This window comes from Diplotaxodon limnothrissa, linkage group LG10 (genome assembly GCF_057381915.1).
Source record: "Diplotaxodon limnothrissa isolate DT_005_m linkage group LG10, D_limnothrissa_male_GT1.1, whole genome shotgun sequence".
Lineage (NCBI taxonomy): Eukaryota > Metazoa > Chordata > Actinopteri > Cichliformes > Cichlidae > Diplotaxodon > Diplotaxodon limnothrissa.
Window position 1 is genome coordinate 27,053,065 of NC_140605.1, and position 19,721 is coordinate 27,072,785.

The 19,721-nt window shown below is 40.0% G+C and overlaps 1 protein-coding gene across 1 annotated transcript; it reads right to left on the bottom strand.

Moving 5' to 3' along the window:
* Positions 1–3,159: 3,159 nt before the first annotated feature.
* Positions 3,160–13,624, bottom strand: rabgef1 (RAB guanine nucleotide exchange factor (GEF) 1). Its single transcript, XM_085364026.1, has 9 exons — positions 13,585–13,624; positions 11,673–11,855; positions 11,270–11,466; positions 9,504–9,667; positions 9,316–9,397; positions 9,044–9,176; positions 8,469–8,560; positions 6,179–6,435; positions 3,160–4,189 (listed from the first exon to the last, which is right to left on the bottom strand). The coding sequence occupies exons 1-9, from the start codon at positions 13,620–13,622 to the stop codon at positions 3,779–3,781; spliced, it is 1,557 nt and encodes a 518-aa protein (XP_085220152.1). The 5' UTR covers positions 13,623–13,624; the 3' UTR covers positions 3,160–3,778.
* Positions 13,625–19,721: the final 6,097 nt, after the last annotated feature.

Here is a 19,721-nt window from a genome sequence, read left to right on the forward strand (position 1 = left end):
TCCCGAGACAGTAAAATAATTTGTAGATGTACATTTAGGTAATTTAGGTAAATGCTTTTGATTTTGCAATATTAAAGTAAAAATAATGAGAAATGTAATTTTACTTTGAATTCAGATTTTAGGTTCATATTTCATGGTTAAATTAACCGTTTAGTTTCTGTTTACTGCAGCTCTAATTCTCACCACGACTACAAAAAAAGCACTGAGTTGCTGCCGTGTGATTGGCTGATTAGATATTTGCATTAAGGAGCAGATAAGGAGGTGTACAGTGTATTTCTGCTCCTGTTCACAGACTAGATAAAGTCTGGTGTGTTAAAATCATTGTTGTTGTTTTCCTAATAACCTTTTTAGTGTGTAAAGTTATTCCTTTTACCTGATGATGGACAGCCTGTTTTTTAACCACACATACTGACACTGGCAGCTCGTTACCTGCAGTATGACCCATAATTAAAAGAGAATTTTATTTGTTTTTTTACTGTGTGAATTTTCTGGCGTTTAACGGTTCATCTAGCAGAGGCCACAGAAACAGAGACTGTTGTGGAGGGCTGCACCCATGAAGAAATATGAAGAGATAAAATTACTATTGAGCAGAACTGTGTTCAGCTCCACTGGAAAAACTAAATAACCAGCATTGTTATTTTATGCATTGCTAATACTAGGAACAAAAACTTAAACCCTGATCTCTGATACATGAGACCTCTGTAAAGGAAATTGCTGATAAATCTGAAACTGCACAAAAATAGCTGGATTTGGCCAAAATGATACAATTTTAAATTGATGTTTCTTTTGTTTTTAAATTGCCAAATTGTTCAATAAACGCTCCAGATTTAACCATTAAATGATTACTTTTTGTAATCATTTAATGGTTCAGTCTTGACAGGGTTAATGCTTTTAACATTTTTGTGTACACGCCATCGGTGAAGTCTTTGTCAGTATGGTGGCTGTAAAACTATCCATCCATCCATCTATTCGCTTCCGCTTATCCTTTTCAGGGTCCCGGGGGGCGCTGGAGCCCATCCCAGCTGTCATAGGGCGAGAGGCAGGGTACACCCTGGACAGGTCGCCAGTCTGTCGCAGGGCGGCTGTAAAACTAACAATGATTTAAACCTCTGGCTCAGAATTCATTAACAATTTCAGCTGTTTTTATGTCCTATTATTTACAACAAATAACATTAAAAGTCAAAATTTCCTCACCGATTAAATTTTTATTTTTTTCAAAGTCACCCAGTGGGCCGTGCTGGACCCTTTGGTGGGCCTGTCATGGTCCCTGGGCCATATGTTTGACAACCCTGGAATAAGGAACAAGACCAAAACATTTGTTTTTGTTTTCTTTATTCCACTCAGAAAAAAAAACAAAAAATAAAAAAAACAAAATAACATCATCCATCACTCCAATATTTATTAACTGTGCTAATTTTTTCATGTGATTCATCTGAAGTTTTCACTTTAATTTACTTAAAACTTTAGTTAAGTATTAGTTAAAGTTAAAGTAGCAGATTTACTTCACAAGTCTGGCTCATCACACATTGTTTTTCAATTTCAATTCAACAGATTTCATTATTTTTCATACACACTCAAAATATTTCAGTTACATCTTAAGGCATAAATCAATTTTTTAAAATCACAAACATATAAAATTTATATGAAATAGCTGGGAACTGTAGCTTAGAGTGAATAGTGAAATCGCATGGGACTAATTTCAGCTGTGGATTAATACACATTTGGCGCTGCTGCTACTGCCTGAACATGTCGCTCCGATATTAGAGCTCTGTGGCACAGAGAAAAAGAAATGTACAGCAAAAACCTTTTCAAGATCAAGCGGTTGTTACTGAGGATTAAACAAGCCACACGTGGCAAATGGAGATGCTTTTTGCAGCTGAGTAAATTTACAGTAATCACACATTTTATAGGCTTTTATACGATCCCTTTGCTTTTATTTCAGCGACTAGCAATGTTATTGGATTTGACAGTACTTAAAAGATCCTCAGTCAATAAATAAACACAGAAACAGGACCAGGAGTGATTTAAAGTGGCAGACACTGGACTGTTTTAACAATATACAGTACACAAAATGAGATTTAAAAAAATAAAAAAAATAAATCTAAAATACATTAGTAATAGTATTTTTTATCATGTAACATGCGTATTTTTGCAATGGTTTGTTACTGAGGCCGGTATGTGGTGCAGAAAGCCAGACAAACACTGTAAATCTTTAAAAACAAATAAAAAAAACCACACACAGTACAATATTGAAACATAAATTACACAAAACCTGAAGTGTGTATTCAGGGTAAATTCATGCTTGCAGGATAATTGTAAGCGGTTCTGTGTTAGAAATGTGTAAGACCTGAATTTCTTTTCTCCACAAAATGACAAACGTGAAACTGTCCTCAGACTAAAACATCGATCTGCAGGCCTGCAGATGTTTAAACTTCCACGGCAAAAAAAATTCAAGACTGTGGCAGATAACAATGGCAGCTGAAGGTGTTACAGGGAAACCGTAATTGCGCGCACACACACACACACACACACACACACACACACACACACACACACACACACACACACACACACACACACACACACACACACACACGTTTAACTGCAGTAGTCTGCTTTTTAATTTATTTCTCTTGCGGGATCGCTTTTTAGTGAAATAAAGAGTGAACATGTAAAGAAATGTGGGCAAACAAGCTTATCATTTAGGAGCTTATTTTGTCATTAATAAGAGCAAAATCAAAATCACAGCTGACAATAAGTGATAGTCGTCTGAAGCTGGTTGTTGTATTTGCGCACTTAAAATCTATTTTAATTGTTATGTAAATTTAGGTACGTTTATTTCATATCATATCATCATTTAGTACTAACACGAGTATTCTCTTCTCCAGCCTGTCAGCATCATCTGCCTGTAACAGCAGCTGGTGAGTTTAATATGTGCTATATTTTTGCCATTTCTTTCTCATAAATTTGTTTGTTTTTGGTTACATAATTACCTGTTATTTTTCATAAACATTTTTACAGCAAATTTGCTATTTTTTCCTTGCAAACTTGTCCAGTTTTTCTCATGAATTTCTTTCTTAAAACTCTTTTAAAAAATTGTTTTTTATTGACAATTTTTTCCTTGTAATTTGACCATTTATTTATGAGAAATTAGCCATTTCTTTTCCTCATAAGTTTTTAATGCAAACCAGCCTGTTTTTTCTCACCACTTTACAAAGTTTTTTTTCCCTAATAAATTTCCTATTTTCTTCTAAAATGACCCTTGACCACACCTTTTTTGATGAACCTACTAAATTTTGTTTCAAATTTATTTGTTTTTTCTTTGCTTTGTTTTGTCCATTTGGTGTTGAATAAAAGTGAACTGTGCAACATAACTGCAGAAACCTCGACAGCTAAAAGCCAAAACTGAGCTGCCAAATACAGTTCCTGCAGTTCCATAAATGGCCACATGAGGCAGTCTCATAAATGGAGACTGTCAGCATAAACTTCCATGTAAAATGCCCCAAAATACAACTAACTTATACAAAAAGAAATGTTCCATAGCTCATGCATCCCTTGTTAACAGTTGTACGTGGAGTGTGTTTTTATAGTTACAGTTATAATAATAATAATCAAATAAAAGCAGCTTCTCCCTGTAGCTCACCCCTCTCTCTTCCTTTTTCTGACTGAAATGACTTCACTTTAAATTTAAGGTGCAGGGGCTACTGGGAAACTCCCATTTTCAAAGTAAAGTACCTTCATGGCATGCGAAATGCTTCTTCTCCCTTTACTGACTTTACTACCCTGCGAACACCTGGGGGGTCAGCGGCGGCGGCAGGTTGTCGTTGTCTATGTTGTTGGCATCAATGGCAGAAACTGTGCAGGTCAGCGGATATTTTTCCAGGATGTCGTTCACCTCCCGCTGGATGCTCTCGGTCCAGGAGAGCAGGTCAGCCTGGAGGCTCTGAGCGGCCTCCATCACCTTCTCCTGCCGGCTGCTGATGGTCGACAGCTGCTCCAGATTGTGGTTGAGCTGGGCCAGGACAGGGTTGGTGGCAGCCACGCCAGCTCCTGGACCGGTGTGGGGCCACTCGCCCTCTGCACTGCTGCATCTTGGCGAGGCTTGGCCCGACATGTAACGCTCAAACTCCTCCGGGGAGAGATTGAGAGACTGAGCGTCCAACTTCTCGATGAAGGCAGCTGCACAGCACTAAAAAATAAAAATTTATTAATTAATTAAAAAAAAAAGAAAACCAACTGAAATCATGGATGATTTTCTGACAGCACGTCAAACTGAGTCACAGAGAGCCAGATGGCCTTATGTTACAAGGGTTAGTCCAACATTTTGGGGAACAAGAGTGCCATGACGTGACAGTTGTGCTTCTCTAAAGAGTCACATAAACGTCTCTGCAGGCCTCATTTAAAGCCTGTTAGGATGCAGGTATAAGCACACATGAAAATTAAACCAACTCGGAAATATACTCACCGGCTACAATATCAGATACACCTGTTCAACCACTCGTTAATGCAAATATCTAATCGGCCAATCACATGGTATCAACTCAGTGCATTTAGGCATGTAGTCGACCTGCCAAGCATCATAATAAGGACAAAACATGACATAAGAGAAACTGAACGTGGCATGGTCGTTTGCCCGAATATTTCAGTAACAGATTATCTGCTGGGATTTTCCCACACAGCCAAAGGAAGCGGTCAGTTCTCTGGGAGAAAATGAGGAAGCCAGAGGTCAGAGGAGAATGACCAAACTCCTTTGAGCTGTTAGGAAGGCAACAATAACATAAATAACTACTCATTACGACCAAGATGTGCAGAAGAGCATCTTTAAATTTACAGCACATCACACCTTGAAGCAGATGTGCTACTGCAGCAGAAGACTACACCGGGTGTCGCTCCTATCAGCTAAGAATAGAAAACTGAGGCTACAATTCACACAGGATCACCAAAATTGGACAACAGAAGATTGGAAAAATGTTGCCTGGTCTGATGAATCTCGGTTTCTGCTGTAACACTTGGATTGTTCCTACTATGCCGTGAAGATGCAAGAATGGGATCCTAGCAAAGTATAACTAATAAAGTGGCCTTTGAGTGTGTTTGTTGTTCTGCTTAGCTTAGTGAGGAAGAGCTTGTGTGGCTCTGTCTGAAGGCCATGCGATTGCACCTATCAGTGCCTCTAAAACTGGCAGATAAGAAATAACCTTATATAATGCTTGTTTCTTTAAAAGAAAAAAAAAAAGCAGATAGAGACATTTAAGCCCTTCAAATCTGAAAAATGTATTTGTCTATGACATAACACTCATTAAATACTCCATACTCCCACATATATTTGGATATTATTCATTAAGGGGTTTAATTACATTTGGACAAACTGTGCCGTCAGTAAAGGGAACTAAGTGCACAAATAGCTCAGCAAAGACAATAAAGAGGCGCTCCACATTCCCAGCATTTAAGGCACATCTTGAACAGTGGTCTTATGTTATGTAAATTAGCAGGTTTGCTAGGTTTGGTGTATTGATGTTTGTTAACATGTGTTGGCTGCTAAATAACCACTGAAATCTTTACTCTGATTTTACAGTTATAACACAAAACTTATTTCACTTTTCATTATCTGGATTTATCAATTTTTACTGTAAAATCTCTCAGAATCCTCCAAATTTAACTTTCAGAGACTCAAGTAAAAACTACAAATAAATAATTAATCCGTTCACAATAAAAATCCAACAGGAAGAAGCAGAAATTTGTCACAGTTTAGAAGCTTTGACCAAAAAATGTTCATGCATAATGTTTGCCAATTTAGCTTAAGTATACAAAAACACATTAAATCGGCTTTTCTGCCACCTGAAGCAAACACACTTCTTAGGTAAAACAACACAAATCGATTCCTTATAATGAATCCTGGAAGGAAATTACCGACACTATAACAACACTTTTTTTTCTCTGTGCATTTTTTGTTAGTTTGGGTTTATTTACTCAATGCACTGAATTCTTTCAAGTAAAGCAGCTCAGACTCATTGCCTTTCTCGTGCATGATGTCATTGTGCTCTCATGAACAATCACCCCTCAAAATCTGTTGGTGAGGCAGGAGAAACACTATTACAGACATGTTAAACTACCCTCATTGGACCCCAGGTCATCAGCTTGAACAGGCTTTGAAGTAGGACAAGAAGAAAGAAAAACAGACCAGGTTGGTGAAGTAGTATCCATCCTCTCCGGTCATCAGCCTGCTGGGGTTGCAGAATCGGGTGATGTACTGGATGTTGGACTGAAGTCGTGGAGGATTAGCCTTCAACACGATGTAAATGAGCGCGGGGAGAAAGTCGTCGGCGGACGCCGGCTCGTTCTTGGTGATCCTAATAGCGCTGAAGATGTGTTTACTGCAGTGTGTGATGCAGGCCAGTTTGTCCCGAGGAACCCTCTTCGAATCCATCTCAATGATATCTGGAACAGACCAAGATTCGCTCATGAAGGCTGAAACAAAGAGCTAATCAGGTCACACGTTTATTAAGTAAAACTTATTTGTTCTGCTCTGGAGGTAAAATATATATAAGGATGATTTACAAATGACTTATTTCCATCCTGGCACTTAAAGAACATTATATATTCACAGCAGAGCGTCTGTCTTCACCATCTGCAGCACCAGACGTCGCACGGCGCTGCCAGATCAAATCCATTAGCAAGTTAAGCTCATTTCTACACATGAAGGATGGATGGAGCGACTGTTTGAAAGCCATACAGCTCAGTTTTAAAGACTACAAAGACAAGAAAAACCTCTTCAAAGGCAGACAAAAGGCTGCTTATTTCTCAAAGGAGAACATAGAACAAAGAGCAGATATACACTCTTTTTCCACAATATTAAGAACACCTGCCTGAAACAGCCTATGTCCCCTCTGGGCTACAAAAACCATCAGGAGGTGTCCTGTGGCTCATATCCGTTGGGATAGGACCCTGTAGATAGGCAGTGGCTGATAGGCTTAACTTAACTGTGTGAAACTGTCTCTGTTCTTTGGATTATTGAACTTTAGTAAATGATTAAACTTCAGATAAAAACTCACTAGGTTTACAAGAACAGCCAATCAACTGCAATGCACACAGCATTATTGCCTCAGGCCCAAGATGGAAAGGTTGCCAGCGTCATTAAAGGGGGCAAGTTTCACTGACCCTATCGCCCTTCTAGATGTGTGTGGATGCACTGAGCGGGACAAAATGTTGTTTATTTGGAGTTTAAACAACAGAAATGGTTAAAATGTTCAATAAACTATATTTTCTGACATAATTTTGTAATATAATGTATACTTTATTTATCCCTGTATAGAAATTACTCTCTGCATTTAACCCATTCACTCTAGCGAAGCAGTGGGCAGCCAATCCAGCACCGAGGGAGCAGTGTGTAGGGACGGTACCTTGCTCAGGGGTACCTCAGGATAGCCATTCAGTGGATTTTAACCCCCGACCTTCAAACCACTCTACCTACTCAGCTATCCCTGCCCCTAATTTTGATAAATATTTGCAGACATTGATGTAAAGATGTGCACAGTCAGGATTTCTCAGTCTGCACCTTTTCCCATGCTGGATCACCTACAATTTTAATAAAAGACTCATAAATGGAGTAAATGAGTCAAACTAAATTTAAGTGAGTCTAAGCAGTGAAGGTGAACCCTCATGGACTGCTGGCACATCTGTGTGTGAAGTTATAGACATGTTATAAAAAGGCATAATTCACAGAGGTCAAAGCCATGTTTTGTAGGTGGCTGTAAATATGGTTTTTAATGCTGTTAACTTTTAAGATTTTAACATGGGAGTCTATGAGGACAGAGCCACTTTTGGAGCCAGCCTCAAGTGGCCATCAGAAGAACTGCAGTTTTTAGTTTGGGGTTCTAATTCACATTTTCAATCACTTTCAGTAGCAGGGTTTCAGACCGTCAAGGCCTTTGCCTTTGACTGCAACGGATCCCTACAGGAGAGATGGCCCATATTCAGGTGGATTTATACATTTCGCTTCTGGAGATGGATGGATTGCAATTCTGGGAGCTTGGAAGCTCTTCATTGTGTTTCTCGAGCTGTTCCTCAATATTTTTCTGCAGAATGGCGGGGTCTATTATCTTTCTGGGGTAGGCCACTGTCTTTAAAGGGTTGGGAGTCATTTCTAGGTTTCCAACAGCATGTACCAGGCGGGTGACAGATGTCCACTTGACTTCCAGCACCCAGTGACTCTGTGGTTTGTAACCATTTTCTGTACAATTTTACTTGGATTTTTAACTCCCCGAAACTGTTTTAATGAGGACACATTGTGTGTGGCAGAAACAAGTGAGGACAGCAGTGATACTCATGACCAATCATTTATCTGATGGAGTAAAACATTCACTCTTTTTTAACTCAGATTTTGGTCTCTGTGAAGTTCACGACAAAACTGCAAAACGACAGCACCGCTAGGATCAAGCGCAATCAAACAGCGCGTCTGAGCGCTCGCTGACCTGTTATCGCTTTCACCACATTCTCAGAGACTTCCGGGATTTCTTCATCCATGGACACACAGAGCATCTGGATGGTCACCCAGTGCAAAGCCCTGCAACACAGAGAATCAGAATCAGAGACAAAAAAAAGGCATACAAACATTGTGTTCATTCACGTAAGCCTGACACTCTTATTTTTTGTATTTTGTGTGTCTACATATGATGTAACCATACACATTTGTTACAGTCACTTCGCTCCAGGGTGACAAACACATCAGACACGTGCAGTCAGCAGCTGCCACTGTGCTTCCAAATGTAAGAAAAACACAGCTAAAAATGGCTATTGTGTAATCAACTGCACAGACTCAGAAAGCATTCAGACTGACGTTTTCACAGGCGGATGAAGATTAAAGGCGAGCGTTGTGCACTGAGGCTTTCTATTCACCAGGCACACACAGCTTACACATAAAAACCCCATGTTTGCACAAAATCTAATGCCAAATCCAGGAAAATCCACAAAAATGACAATGTGACATAAAATATTATATTCTAAAAACACCAGGCTGTGCTGAGTTGTTCAGTCCAGGAAGAACCACCTTATCCTGTTCTGTGTGGCCAAGTCCTTCCTCTCGTCATCAGTGGTTTCTGGACAGAAAACGCTCTTGTACAGACGAGTCATGATGTACTTTTCCACTTGGTCCATCACCTGCTCCACAGACTCAGAGGAGCCTGGTGAACAAAGGCACATTAGAGCATATAAAATACTGCTTGTGCTGCCATCTAGTGGCTTCTCAGACTGTTTGCGTTGAGAATGTCTTAATGATTGTTTTAAATACTTGAGGTAAAGTTGCAACTTCTGCAATCCTACCTTTAAAGTGAGTCATCAGGCGGTCGGCCAAATTCTGGTAGAAATCTTGAACGCACTCTGACAGCTCATCGGCACCCAGGTCCTGTTGACAAAAGACCTTAGAAGGTTCTTCGCGTGGAAAGTCATGGAAACATTCAAAAGTAAACGACTGGTGTCATTGAGTCAATGAGCGTCAGAGTACGTCGCACCTTCTTGCTTGACATGTTCACGAGGAAGACTCGGCACTGCTTGTGGATCTCCCGGCCGGGCTTCTGGAGGTTTTTCAGGAAGTCCACAAAGTCTTTGGACACTTGGTCCGTATCGAAGCTTGCGTGGCGGCTGATGGACGGACTGGTTTTACCTTCTTGGGTTTCTAGTTAGGGAAAAAAAAAATCAAGTTTAAAATAAAACAATAATTCTCCCCCCAATAGGTGTATATGTGTAGGTACTTCAGATAAACATGTATTACTTACTCTCATCATAGGACACATAACTCCCTACGCAGCTGTCATGCCACTAAATAATTGCAAGAATTACCTCTTCAGAGCAAAATTTTTAAATTTCACAGCAAAACATCAAAAAATGTTTTTGTCATTTGTCACAAGTTATTATAAATGCTGTGCAACATCAAGTGTGGATGAAGGAGTGCCCCCCCTTACACCATCAGAGGAACTCAGGACACTTGTAATGTCCATTCACTGAACACTGTATTAAGTACAACTTAACTTAAAGAGATTAGACTGTGAATGGATGGAAGTAATTGGCAACAATACTCAGCTAGGCTGTGGGCTTTAGATGATGCACAGTTGGTACTAAGGAGCCCAAATGTGTGCCAAGAACATATCCCGGACACCGGACACATCCTGAACCACTGATACAGGGCTGGGTGGTTCATGCTTTCATGTTGTTTACACTAAATTCTGACCTTACCACACGCCACAGCAGAAATCAAGACTCACAGACCAGATAACATTTTTCCAATCTACTATTTTTAAAATTTTGGTTAACCTATGTGATTTGTAGCCTCAGCTTCCTGCTCTTAGCTGAGAGAAATGGCAGTCAAGGTGGTCTTCTGCTGCTGCTGCAGCCTATCTGCTTCAAGGCTCCACATGCTGTGAGCTCAGAGATTCTCTTCTACAATAACTATTTGAGTGACTGTTGCCTTCTTATCAGCTCAAAGCACTCTGGCCATTCTCCTCTGACTTCCTGCAGGATTTTCTCCTTTTCAAACTATATTTGTTAAACCCTAGAGATGCTTCCAGCAGATCAGCAGGGTCTGAAATACTGGCTCATCTAGTACCAACAACCATCCCACGTTTAAAATCTTTTAAATCACCTTTCTTCATCCTTCTGATGCCTGGTTTGAACTTCAGTTGTTGTTATCCTCTGACCAACAACTGCATGATACCCCTAGAACAACAACATCTGTTTCCACCTTAAGATTTAAAAACAAAGGAAAGCTATAAACATTTAAATATTACTTTCAGGTTCTTTTAACTGAATGGACTGAGAAAAACAGCAATTCTCCTCAGCTTTGGCAGCCAAAGCAAACTAAGCTTTATGCAAACTAAGACATTTTTTAATGTGGCAAGCAGCTGGGTGCTCTGATGACAGGGGAAGAATATAGATGTTGTTCTTAGGACAGAAACCACTTTCTAAAGTCAGCATGTGCTTCCCGAAGTCTTCATTTTTCTTGGGACCTCCAGCTGTATATTAAACCACCACTGATGACTTATCATCAGTAACCATCCTCATTTGAAGAGCTGTTATCACCACAACCTTCCACCGTAATTTCTTTTTACAACCTCCTGCAGTTGCTTATTATTGGCATGGACGTGGTAAGACACTAACACCAATATACACCTAATCCCAACCCCTGACTATTTCAGGCTAAAGCATGCAGCTGCGAGTTGATCAACAAAACACTCACAAAGCACCCCAAGTGCACACACATTGATGTTAATGAATGTGATACCTTTTTTAGAAGCAGTTCGTGACGAAGGGCTGAAGAACTTCTTGACGGTGGTCACTTTCCGAGTCTTTTCATTGGTTTTCTTCTCCTCAAACTTGGAGAAGGGACCCAGCGAGGCATGTCCAGGCTGCGGGGGCGTTGTGGACTGAGTCTGCACACCGTGACTGCTGGCATACGCTGCCTCCTCCTCTCGTTGCAGCCTGGAACCAAGCAAAGTTGATTAGAGGGGAAACAATAAGCTTGCAATGAGCACGTCTGTTTCTTTTCAAATGAATGCACCTGGTGATTTATAAAGTGGTTCATTCATTAATGGAGCTATTTAGCACAATGTTCTGTGTTTCTGCTTTTAGCCTCTCTCACACTTTGCTTTCCTCTGGAGACGTTTGAGGACTGCTAAAGGTCTTACTTTTCTGCCAGTGCCCAGTCATCCTGGATCTGTTTCTGCCGTACCCGCTGGTACTCCTCCCTCCAGCACTTTGAGCACAGGCCCTGCCAGGCTGCGTTGCCATAGTAACCACATCCTTTTTTGCACAGCAGGTCTGATTGGTCCACGTGTATCCCCCGTCGCTCCGTCCGCTGACTCATAATGCTGGACGACACGGGATGAAAAATTCATCATCTGATTTATTAGTGTGTTTGTATGCGCTGCTGGTCAGACCCATCTCCCCGCTGCTGCCTGCTTATGCAGCTCAGATTATTAAACAGTTTACACACACAGTTAAGGCAGGAATAACATGCCAGTCCAGCAGCGCTACACTAATAAAACTCTGCAATAAAAATGGAACGCTCTAATTATCGAGTTCTTTCGTAACACTCAGACACAGACTAAAATAAAAACAGTCTTAATACACACTCTTCGTAACTCAGTTTCACTTTGTCTTTCTCCTCTCCTTACTTCCTAGCATCCATGATTTCTTCCACCTTTTCCTGTATCTTAGTCCATCACAGGAAAGTTGAGAGAAATCAAAGGATGAAAAGTTATTTTAGCACCCTCTGGTGAATTTTTGATAATTTACAGTTTCTATTTTTACCCATATATAATAACTTCTAAGCATTATTTTTAATTTTCTGTTTGATTAGTATTTGCTTATGCAATTAACCATAGACTATATATAAAAGATGGACCTGAACCCTATGGCAGAGTGCCTTAAACCTGCAGCTCTTCTAACAGCCAGCATGACCTGCAATCTGTGTCTCAAACTCGTCTATCTAACAGTATTATTATTCATGATACAGAGAATAAAAGCCTTGACTTGGATGAATGCTAATTATTTTTTCACTGCAGTGTGGTTTCAGACCGTGCTTTGAAAAGATTTTCTATAACCGAGACTTTAAGTGGGGATTAGCTACTCAAGAGGTGTGACTAAAGGGACACATACCACATTTACCACTGTAACAACTTCCATGATGGATCTGAGTGACTATCAATGTGTCAAATGTCAGCATGTACACATTTCTGCTTGTTGTTTAAATAGTCAATGTATATTCGCACTAAGCAGCAGGCAACCATAATGGGGTTGGCGTTGGTGCCTGAGTTTGTATAGTAAAACATTCTGAACTTCTTAAGAAGTTCAGAATGTATCAGAATAATTAAAGTAAATATTCTGCATGTCACCTTGATGGGAATCAGTCTAAAATTGAGTTTCACTTTTAGGACCTGCGATCCTGACAGCAGATAAACCCTAACCTGCCTTTAATTCATGGCATTGTTCAAAAGAAACTTTGGTCTGTGACGCTGTAGAACACAAAGCCAGTTTCACTTGTTTATTACCTCTAACTATGACCTAAGAGTTACCTGCTCCCCAGTATGAAGATTTGCATGTCCTATTCATAGTTTTACAGCTCCAAGAGCAGCAGGTGAAAAACAAGCTTAGTCAGCATCTAATGCAGCGAAAGAATAGAGAATTATAAAGAACAAAATGTGAGAATACACAAGGAGGAAAGCCAGAAATCACTAGAAATACAAAAAGCTACACAGACGACACAACAAAGGAAAACTGAGAATAAAACTGAAATAAGATTAACTTGACTTGAACGAAGAAAGAGGAAGGCAGGGGAACGCCTAAAGTCAAAAGACAAACAGACGAGAGAAGGAGGAAGTGAATGAAAACACAAAATGGGAACTAGCTGAATACGACCCTCAGTTACAGGTAACTAAAGCTAACGAGTCTAAACAGATGTAAGAATACAGCGTAGCTCAAACCATAAACAGCCCAAAGAGCAGATCAGAAAATAAAAAAAAAAAAACACATTTAAACTTCTAGATACAAGTAACTAAATTAAAGCAACAACTCTACAAGCAGTAAATTAAGTACTACCTGGAGTAGTGTTTCCCAACCACTGTGCTGCAGCACATAGGTGTGCCATGAGAAATGATCAGGTGTGCTGTTTCCACCTGATTAGTGCTCTAAGCGACCGGCGTGAGTAATGGGCAGAACAATTACACTGTCTTCGACTAGAGGGAAGCACAACTGAAGAAGATGAAGAAGAAATTACATAATAGTCATGCTGTGAGTGAGACAGCACAGCGTGTAATAGCAATAGATAAATATTTGAAAAGAAAAAGTAGTCAATCTGACCTGGGTCCTGGAGAAATTCCGACCCAGATGAAGGCCTTTGCATGAGTAGCGGTCAAAAGAAAAACAAAAAGGTATACTGGAGACAAACCGAGTCAATTCCGCTATACCTGATGCGCAGGGGGAAAATGATCAATATGCTTTTTGTGATATTATTGTTTGGTGGTGTGCCGTGTGTATTTTCTAATGTGAAATATGTTCTGTGGCTCCAAAGGGTTGGGAAACACTGACCTAAAGCATAGATATACAGACGACCCACTCCAAAGGTGAACCTAAAATGCAAGGCTCTAATGACAGGTTCTCAGAATCAGTAAGAATCATGAGCTCCCAAAATGCAGGGAACACGACACTGCAGGCAAAAGATGGCTGCAAATGACAATATGCAGCAAAGTGGAAAAACACTCATCAAAGCAGGCTGTTTTGTTTGCTATGTAGGAATCTATTGTAGTGGAATATCTATTCATTCTTTTTTTTTTTTTTTTTAAACCAACTGCCTTTTGTTCTGTTGCTTTTTTGACATTATCTACTAAACTAGGCGGTGCTCACGCAAGGCAATCACACTTTTAAGGTTGTAGCACATAAACTTTGGAACAGCCTTTCTCAGCCTATCAGGTTCTATCAGGAATGTTAAACTTGCTAAAAACTCGTCTTCATAGGTTAGCTTTTCTTCATTACTGTCAGTTAAGTCAAATGGCACAGCAGGCCAAATAGCACTAAGTGGAAGTGGAATTTAATAATTTAACCAGTATTATTACATCTGATTGAATTACATCAGTCTGAAAACATGAGAATGAGAATATTGCACATATTACAGCAATTTTATTTGTTTCAGTTCTCACTTTGTTCAATTTAACTTCATAATTATTCTATAAATGTTGCATGAACAGCAGTAATAAATGATAATGGGATCGCTGTGTTTCCTGAATTATTTCTGCATAGGAAATAATTCTTTGGGTTTTTTTTCGTTTAGCAGATGATGCAAATACAGAAACTACTACAAACTAAATTAAAACTAAAGTGAAACACGTGAACTCACACAGAACCTAGCTGAAACTAAGAAGATGTAAAAGCAAAGATTTTAATAATAAAAATTAAAACTAATGAAAAATGCAGTGTTCGAGTCCTCTGAGCAAGCATTCAAATACATCAGAATTACTGTTACCTATGATGTCATGTACTCAATTATCTATATTAGTCTAAGCATCCACTGGATTATTGTTGGTGGTGATGTTTTCCTCCAGTTCACAGTTATCCTATAGCGCTCTGAGGAAGTACAAACACCATAGGAACATAGTAACAACTGCCAATATCCCCGGATTATTGGACAGGCCCAGAATACATGATCCCCAATGAACCTGCAGCTCCTCCAATCTTTATCTGATGCTGAGACCTGAGAGTCTCTAAAAACTCTAATTTATTCTTCCAATCAAAATTTTTCCCATAGATTACTACTAATACCTTTGTGACAATTCATACACATGTCCACCCGGGCGCTGTCCTCAGTGGACACACTTAATCCAAGCTCGGGGTCTAAGGAGCTGGAAAGAAAAGCGTCTGGACTTCTCTAAGTTGCTTGAAGACGTTTCACCTCTCATCCAAGAAGCTTCTTCAGTTCTAGGGTCAAATGGTGGAGAGTCCCAGATTAAAGCCCTATGCGAGTGTCCCCCCAAGACAGACATGGGCCCCCTGTTGATCCTCTACTGAATCACAGGAGTCCAGGTGTGAAAATGGGTGTAGGTCACAGTCAGCTAAGGTTTCAGGTGAACCCGCTGTGAAACCTAGCCCCACCCTATCATTAATCCAAGCTCCCACTTTTCTTTTATATTGAGGCTGTTTTCTATTTATAGCACATCACACATGTAAGTGTCCCAAGTCCCAAGTTGAAAGTGTGTGTGTGTACACACAAATTAATAAATCATATTGACCTACTAATAAGAATGAGTACTTTAACTCTTTAAGTATATTTTGATGCTAAGACTGATTAGCAGGGTGTGACTTTTACTGGACTTCTTATTGCACGATCTGATATCGTGGTATTGGTGTTGTTCCCAGATCAACATAGTAAATGTTGTTCCAGGATCAACATTGCAAGTGACCAGTCAGAATGTTGTGACGTCATACTTTTGCGACTTCAGGAAAAACCGCCATAAAACAAAAAACTGTACTTAAGCTGCGAGAAACCGCCTCTGTCCGCTGATCAACGGACCCTGACCCTAACCCTTTAATAAACGCTAAGCAGAATTGATATTGTCCTTGCAACACTGGAATTTCATAAATGCACGAATGGCTTGGCACGCCAAAGAATAACGTCACAACAATGAGATTAGTCACTTGCAATATTGATCTTGGAACAACATTTACTATGTTGTTCCAGGATCAACACCAACGCGACGATATCAGATCATCCACTTCTTATTCAAGACAAAACAATGTTTAAACTCTTCTGCAGGACACAGGGCTGCAGCGGTTTCCACATCTGTTTTTCTCCTGATCAAGCATTTTGATTTGCTGTGGGCCCCCCACTGCCGTGATCCTGGGCGCTGCCCTGTCCATTACAACCATAAGAGGGCCATGAACGCTCTTGCAACTCCCGACACCCCCCAGCTGCTTCTTTGTTCCAGCTTCCAAAAGACGGTTTGTTAGTATTAGTATTTATTTATTTATTGTCATTGTCAAGAACAATGAAATTGCGTTTGGGGCTTCCATACAACCCAAAAAAAAGAAGAAAATAATAAATACCCCTTAAAACCCAAGTGTACATATTTAACCCAGTGTGACTCCAATGCAATAAGACAATCCTTAGCAATAATGTTCGTAGAAATTCAGACAAAGACCTGAGAAACATGACAAAATACAACAATGCAACCCATTCAATATTATTGTACTGTGAGATATGATATCAGATATGATAGTTATCTATTTAAGAAAGGGGGGGGGGGGGGGGGGGGGCAGGAGGGGGAAGAGAATAAAGATATGATGCACCAATGCAGACCAGTTCATTGCTATTAAGAAGTTGGATATGGTTATTGTCCGTGAGAGGGGGGCAGAGAGTTCAGGAGCCTCACAGCCTGTGGATACAGGCTGTTGGCCAGTCTGGATGTTCTGGCCTGTATAGACCTGTACCTTCTCCCTGAGGGCAGCTGTAGCTGGAACCGTTATTACGTTCCAGCTACAGCTTCAGGGCAGATTTAAAGCTCCCGAGCAGTTCAAACAGTGAAGAATGACCCGCCTTATGAAAATGTTTCGCTACCCTGTATTTTTGTATCACCCAAATCTCTCACGGGTGGTCGATTTAGCTCAGATCAGACCGTCGCAAATACACACAAAACAAGTTTCAGCCCTCCTTCAAGTCCTTAAAGCTTTCAATCAGGTTTCCCTTTCAATTTTTCTGGAGTCTGGAGGTCATCGAGCAGCCAGTCCAGCTGTGTTTTAACGGCCGTCGCAGGAAAATAAGGCAGCTAAATAAAAATATTACTTGTTTTGTTACTTTTTGAACACGCCGTGTGCCCGCTGTGCCGATCAGGTACTCACCTGTTTGTGATTTCACTGTCCAGGAGCTGGAAACAGACCTCCGCCTCCGATGCGTTTGTGCCCGGTATGCTGACCAGACCGTGAGGGTCCGGACGACTACGTCATCACGCAGACAACACGGAAGTCCGGCAGCTACGCGATATCTCATTTTAACTACCCAGAGCGGAAGTAGAAACGTACAAGACTCTCCTAACCAAGGATTGTGGTTAGAGTGCCTTCGGTTTCAGATGGAGGACTTATTTTAAAGGATGGGTTATTGTTGTCATATTGATGAACAGGCTGAGATCATACACAATATGCAGTTTCGACTTTCTCACTTTTCGCGCACCCATTGACTCTCTCGTCCTTACATGTTCATTGTAATTTACACCTCCCAGAAGAAAGGCGCAAAACCTTCACATAAAGTGTTCTTGTAAGTTAACAACAGATCTGAAACTAAACATTTTGAACTTGGCAGACCCCTGGGGTACACGTCTGAAACCGTTTACATTCATGTTTACAACAGTTGCCTCAAAGCGCGTTAAGGCAACTGTTGTTGTGATTTGGAGCTCTAAAAATAAAATTGAATAGAATATGAATTCAATATAGAAACGAGACTCTGCATGCTTGTGGAACTGTTATGTATAATTTGTCTGGAAGAAAGCTTCTTCTCTCGAAAAAGTACATCATAACATCTGAGCAAACCGGACGTCGTGGGGTTTCTTGGCCAAACCATTGAAGATGTTTGGCCATAATGTACAGCACCATATTTGGAGAAAACCACAGCATTTCAATGCAAAGCTCTTATACTGTTCCTCTGTTATCTCACTTCCCATTTTATTTTGGTATGGGAAGTGAGATAACAGACGATCTCTCTTCCACTTTGTCCTCAATTTTATTTCTAATGTCTCATTGTCTTTGATTAGTTTCACCTGTCCGTTGTTCTCCAGCTGTGCTTCATCGTCCGGATTAACCTTAAGTGTTTTCTGTGATTATTAATAGCCCTTAATTCCCCCTTGCCAGTGTCTTAATTTACCCTGCTTGTTGTTCTTGTGTGTCCCTACTCAACAGTCATGCTTTTGCCCTGGAGAAGTGTATTTGGGACTTTTACCTTTGATCTTTAATAAAGGTTTGTTTTTTTTGTTTATCTTGTTTACTTTGGAGTCCTGCATTTGGGTTCTGGACTGCACAGAGTACCATAAAAACTTTAAACTCAAGACTTTGAATATTATAAACGGAAAGACTGAAGAGAAATTTAATGTACGGACTGTATAGAGAAAGTATGCTGTTCATTCTGTATATAAAAAATATAAACAGAATCTTGAGGAGCTTAAACAAATGGGCAAGAGTCTGTTGTCACTTTCCTAGGCCCAGCCAAGAAGTGCTGTTAGCTAAATATTAGGACTGAAAAATGAGCTTGGTGGTCTTTGGTATGGTCTTTTATTTGAGCCTCAGACTTTGCCGAAGGGCAGCACAGTAAATTCATCCCAGTGAACCTTGTTTATTGACATCGAGGTTAATGATCAGTGTCTGTGTCTAAATGTCGATCTAATTACAAAAGAGCTCAGATTTTGATTACGTTTATTTATTGACCTTTAAATAAACCTGGCACTTCTGACTTCTGGAAGGCTAGATTTAAGTTTATCAAAGCTCTCAGGCATTTTATCATTTTCAGCACTTTCAAACAAAGCAGTCAGGTACAAGGAATTTAAAAATATTTGTCTTGAAAAAGAGAAAAAGAGACCCAATCTGAAGCTAAAACAAGACCAGATGGACAGAAAAATAAAGCCTTATCAGACTCCAACAGTGAGATAAACACGGCATGACATCCACTTAAGTAATCTAATCTATTAAAGAATATTAATGAGATATTGGTATAAAGCACAGCAGGATGATGTCATAACAAAATGAAATTATTGGCTTATATGCTTTAACCACATTGATTCCAACATAAAAATAATTCAACTATTCTTTGTCTACAGAAAAGATAAACTTTCCTCTGCCTTGAGGCAAGTGACTGAAGAGACTACCAATGAGAGTGAAGGGTATGATTGATTGACACATGAAAGGATGGTAGAGGGTTACCTAGGCCCCCACTTTCGGTGGGGATGCCCTGACAGGCATTTAATAAATATTACTCTACTCTTCTACTGCTGCCATGTCTTCTTCTGTCCCTCATTTGTCCAGGTTCCACAAGTGTTTTTAGGGACACAGTGCACACCATAGGATATGAGCTAACAGATCTTGTGGAATCACCTTGCTAGTCCAAAAATACAATTTATCCCTGTCAAATGTCAAATCTTTGGAATTTCTTGTAGATTCAACTAAAGAAATGTGAACAAAGTTTTTTTTTTTTTGAAGGAAGCAAA

Bases quoted from the DNA above. Each gene is read 5' to 3' on its own strand.
- rabgef1 (XM_085364026.1), bottom strand. From the start codon at position 13,622: ATGTGCTGCAGCACAGTGGTTGGGAAACACTACTCCAG. The intron at 9,177-9,315 runs GTAGGATTGCAG...TTTGTTCACCAG, and splicing joins CCTGATGACTCACTTTAAAG to GCTCCTCTGAGTCTGTGGAG. The intron at 4,190-6,178 runs GTCTGTTTTTCT...TTTATTTTTTAG, and splicing joins GATACTACTTCACCAACCTG to TGCTGTGCAGCTGCCTTCAT.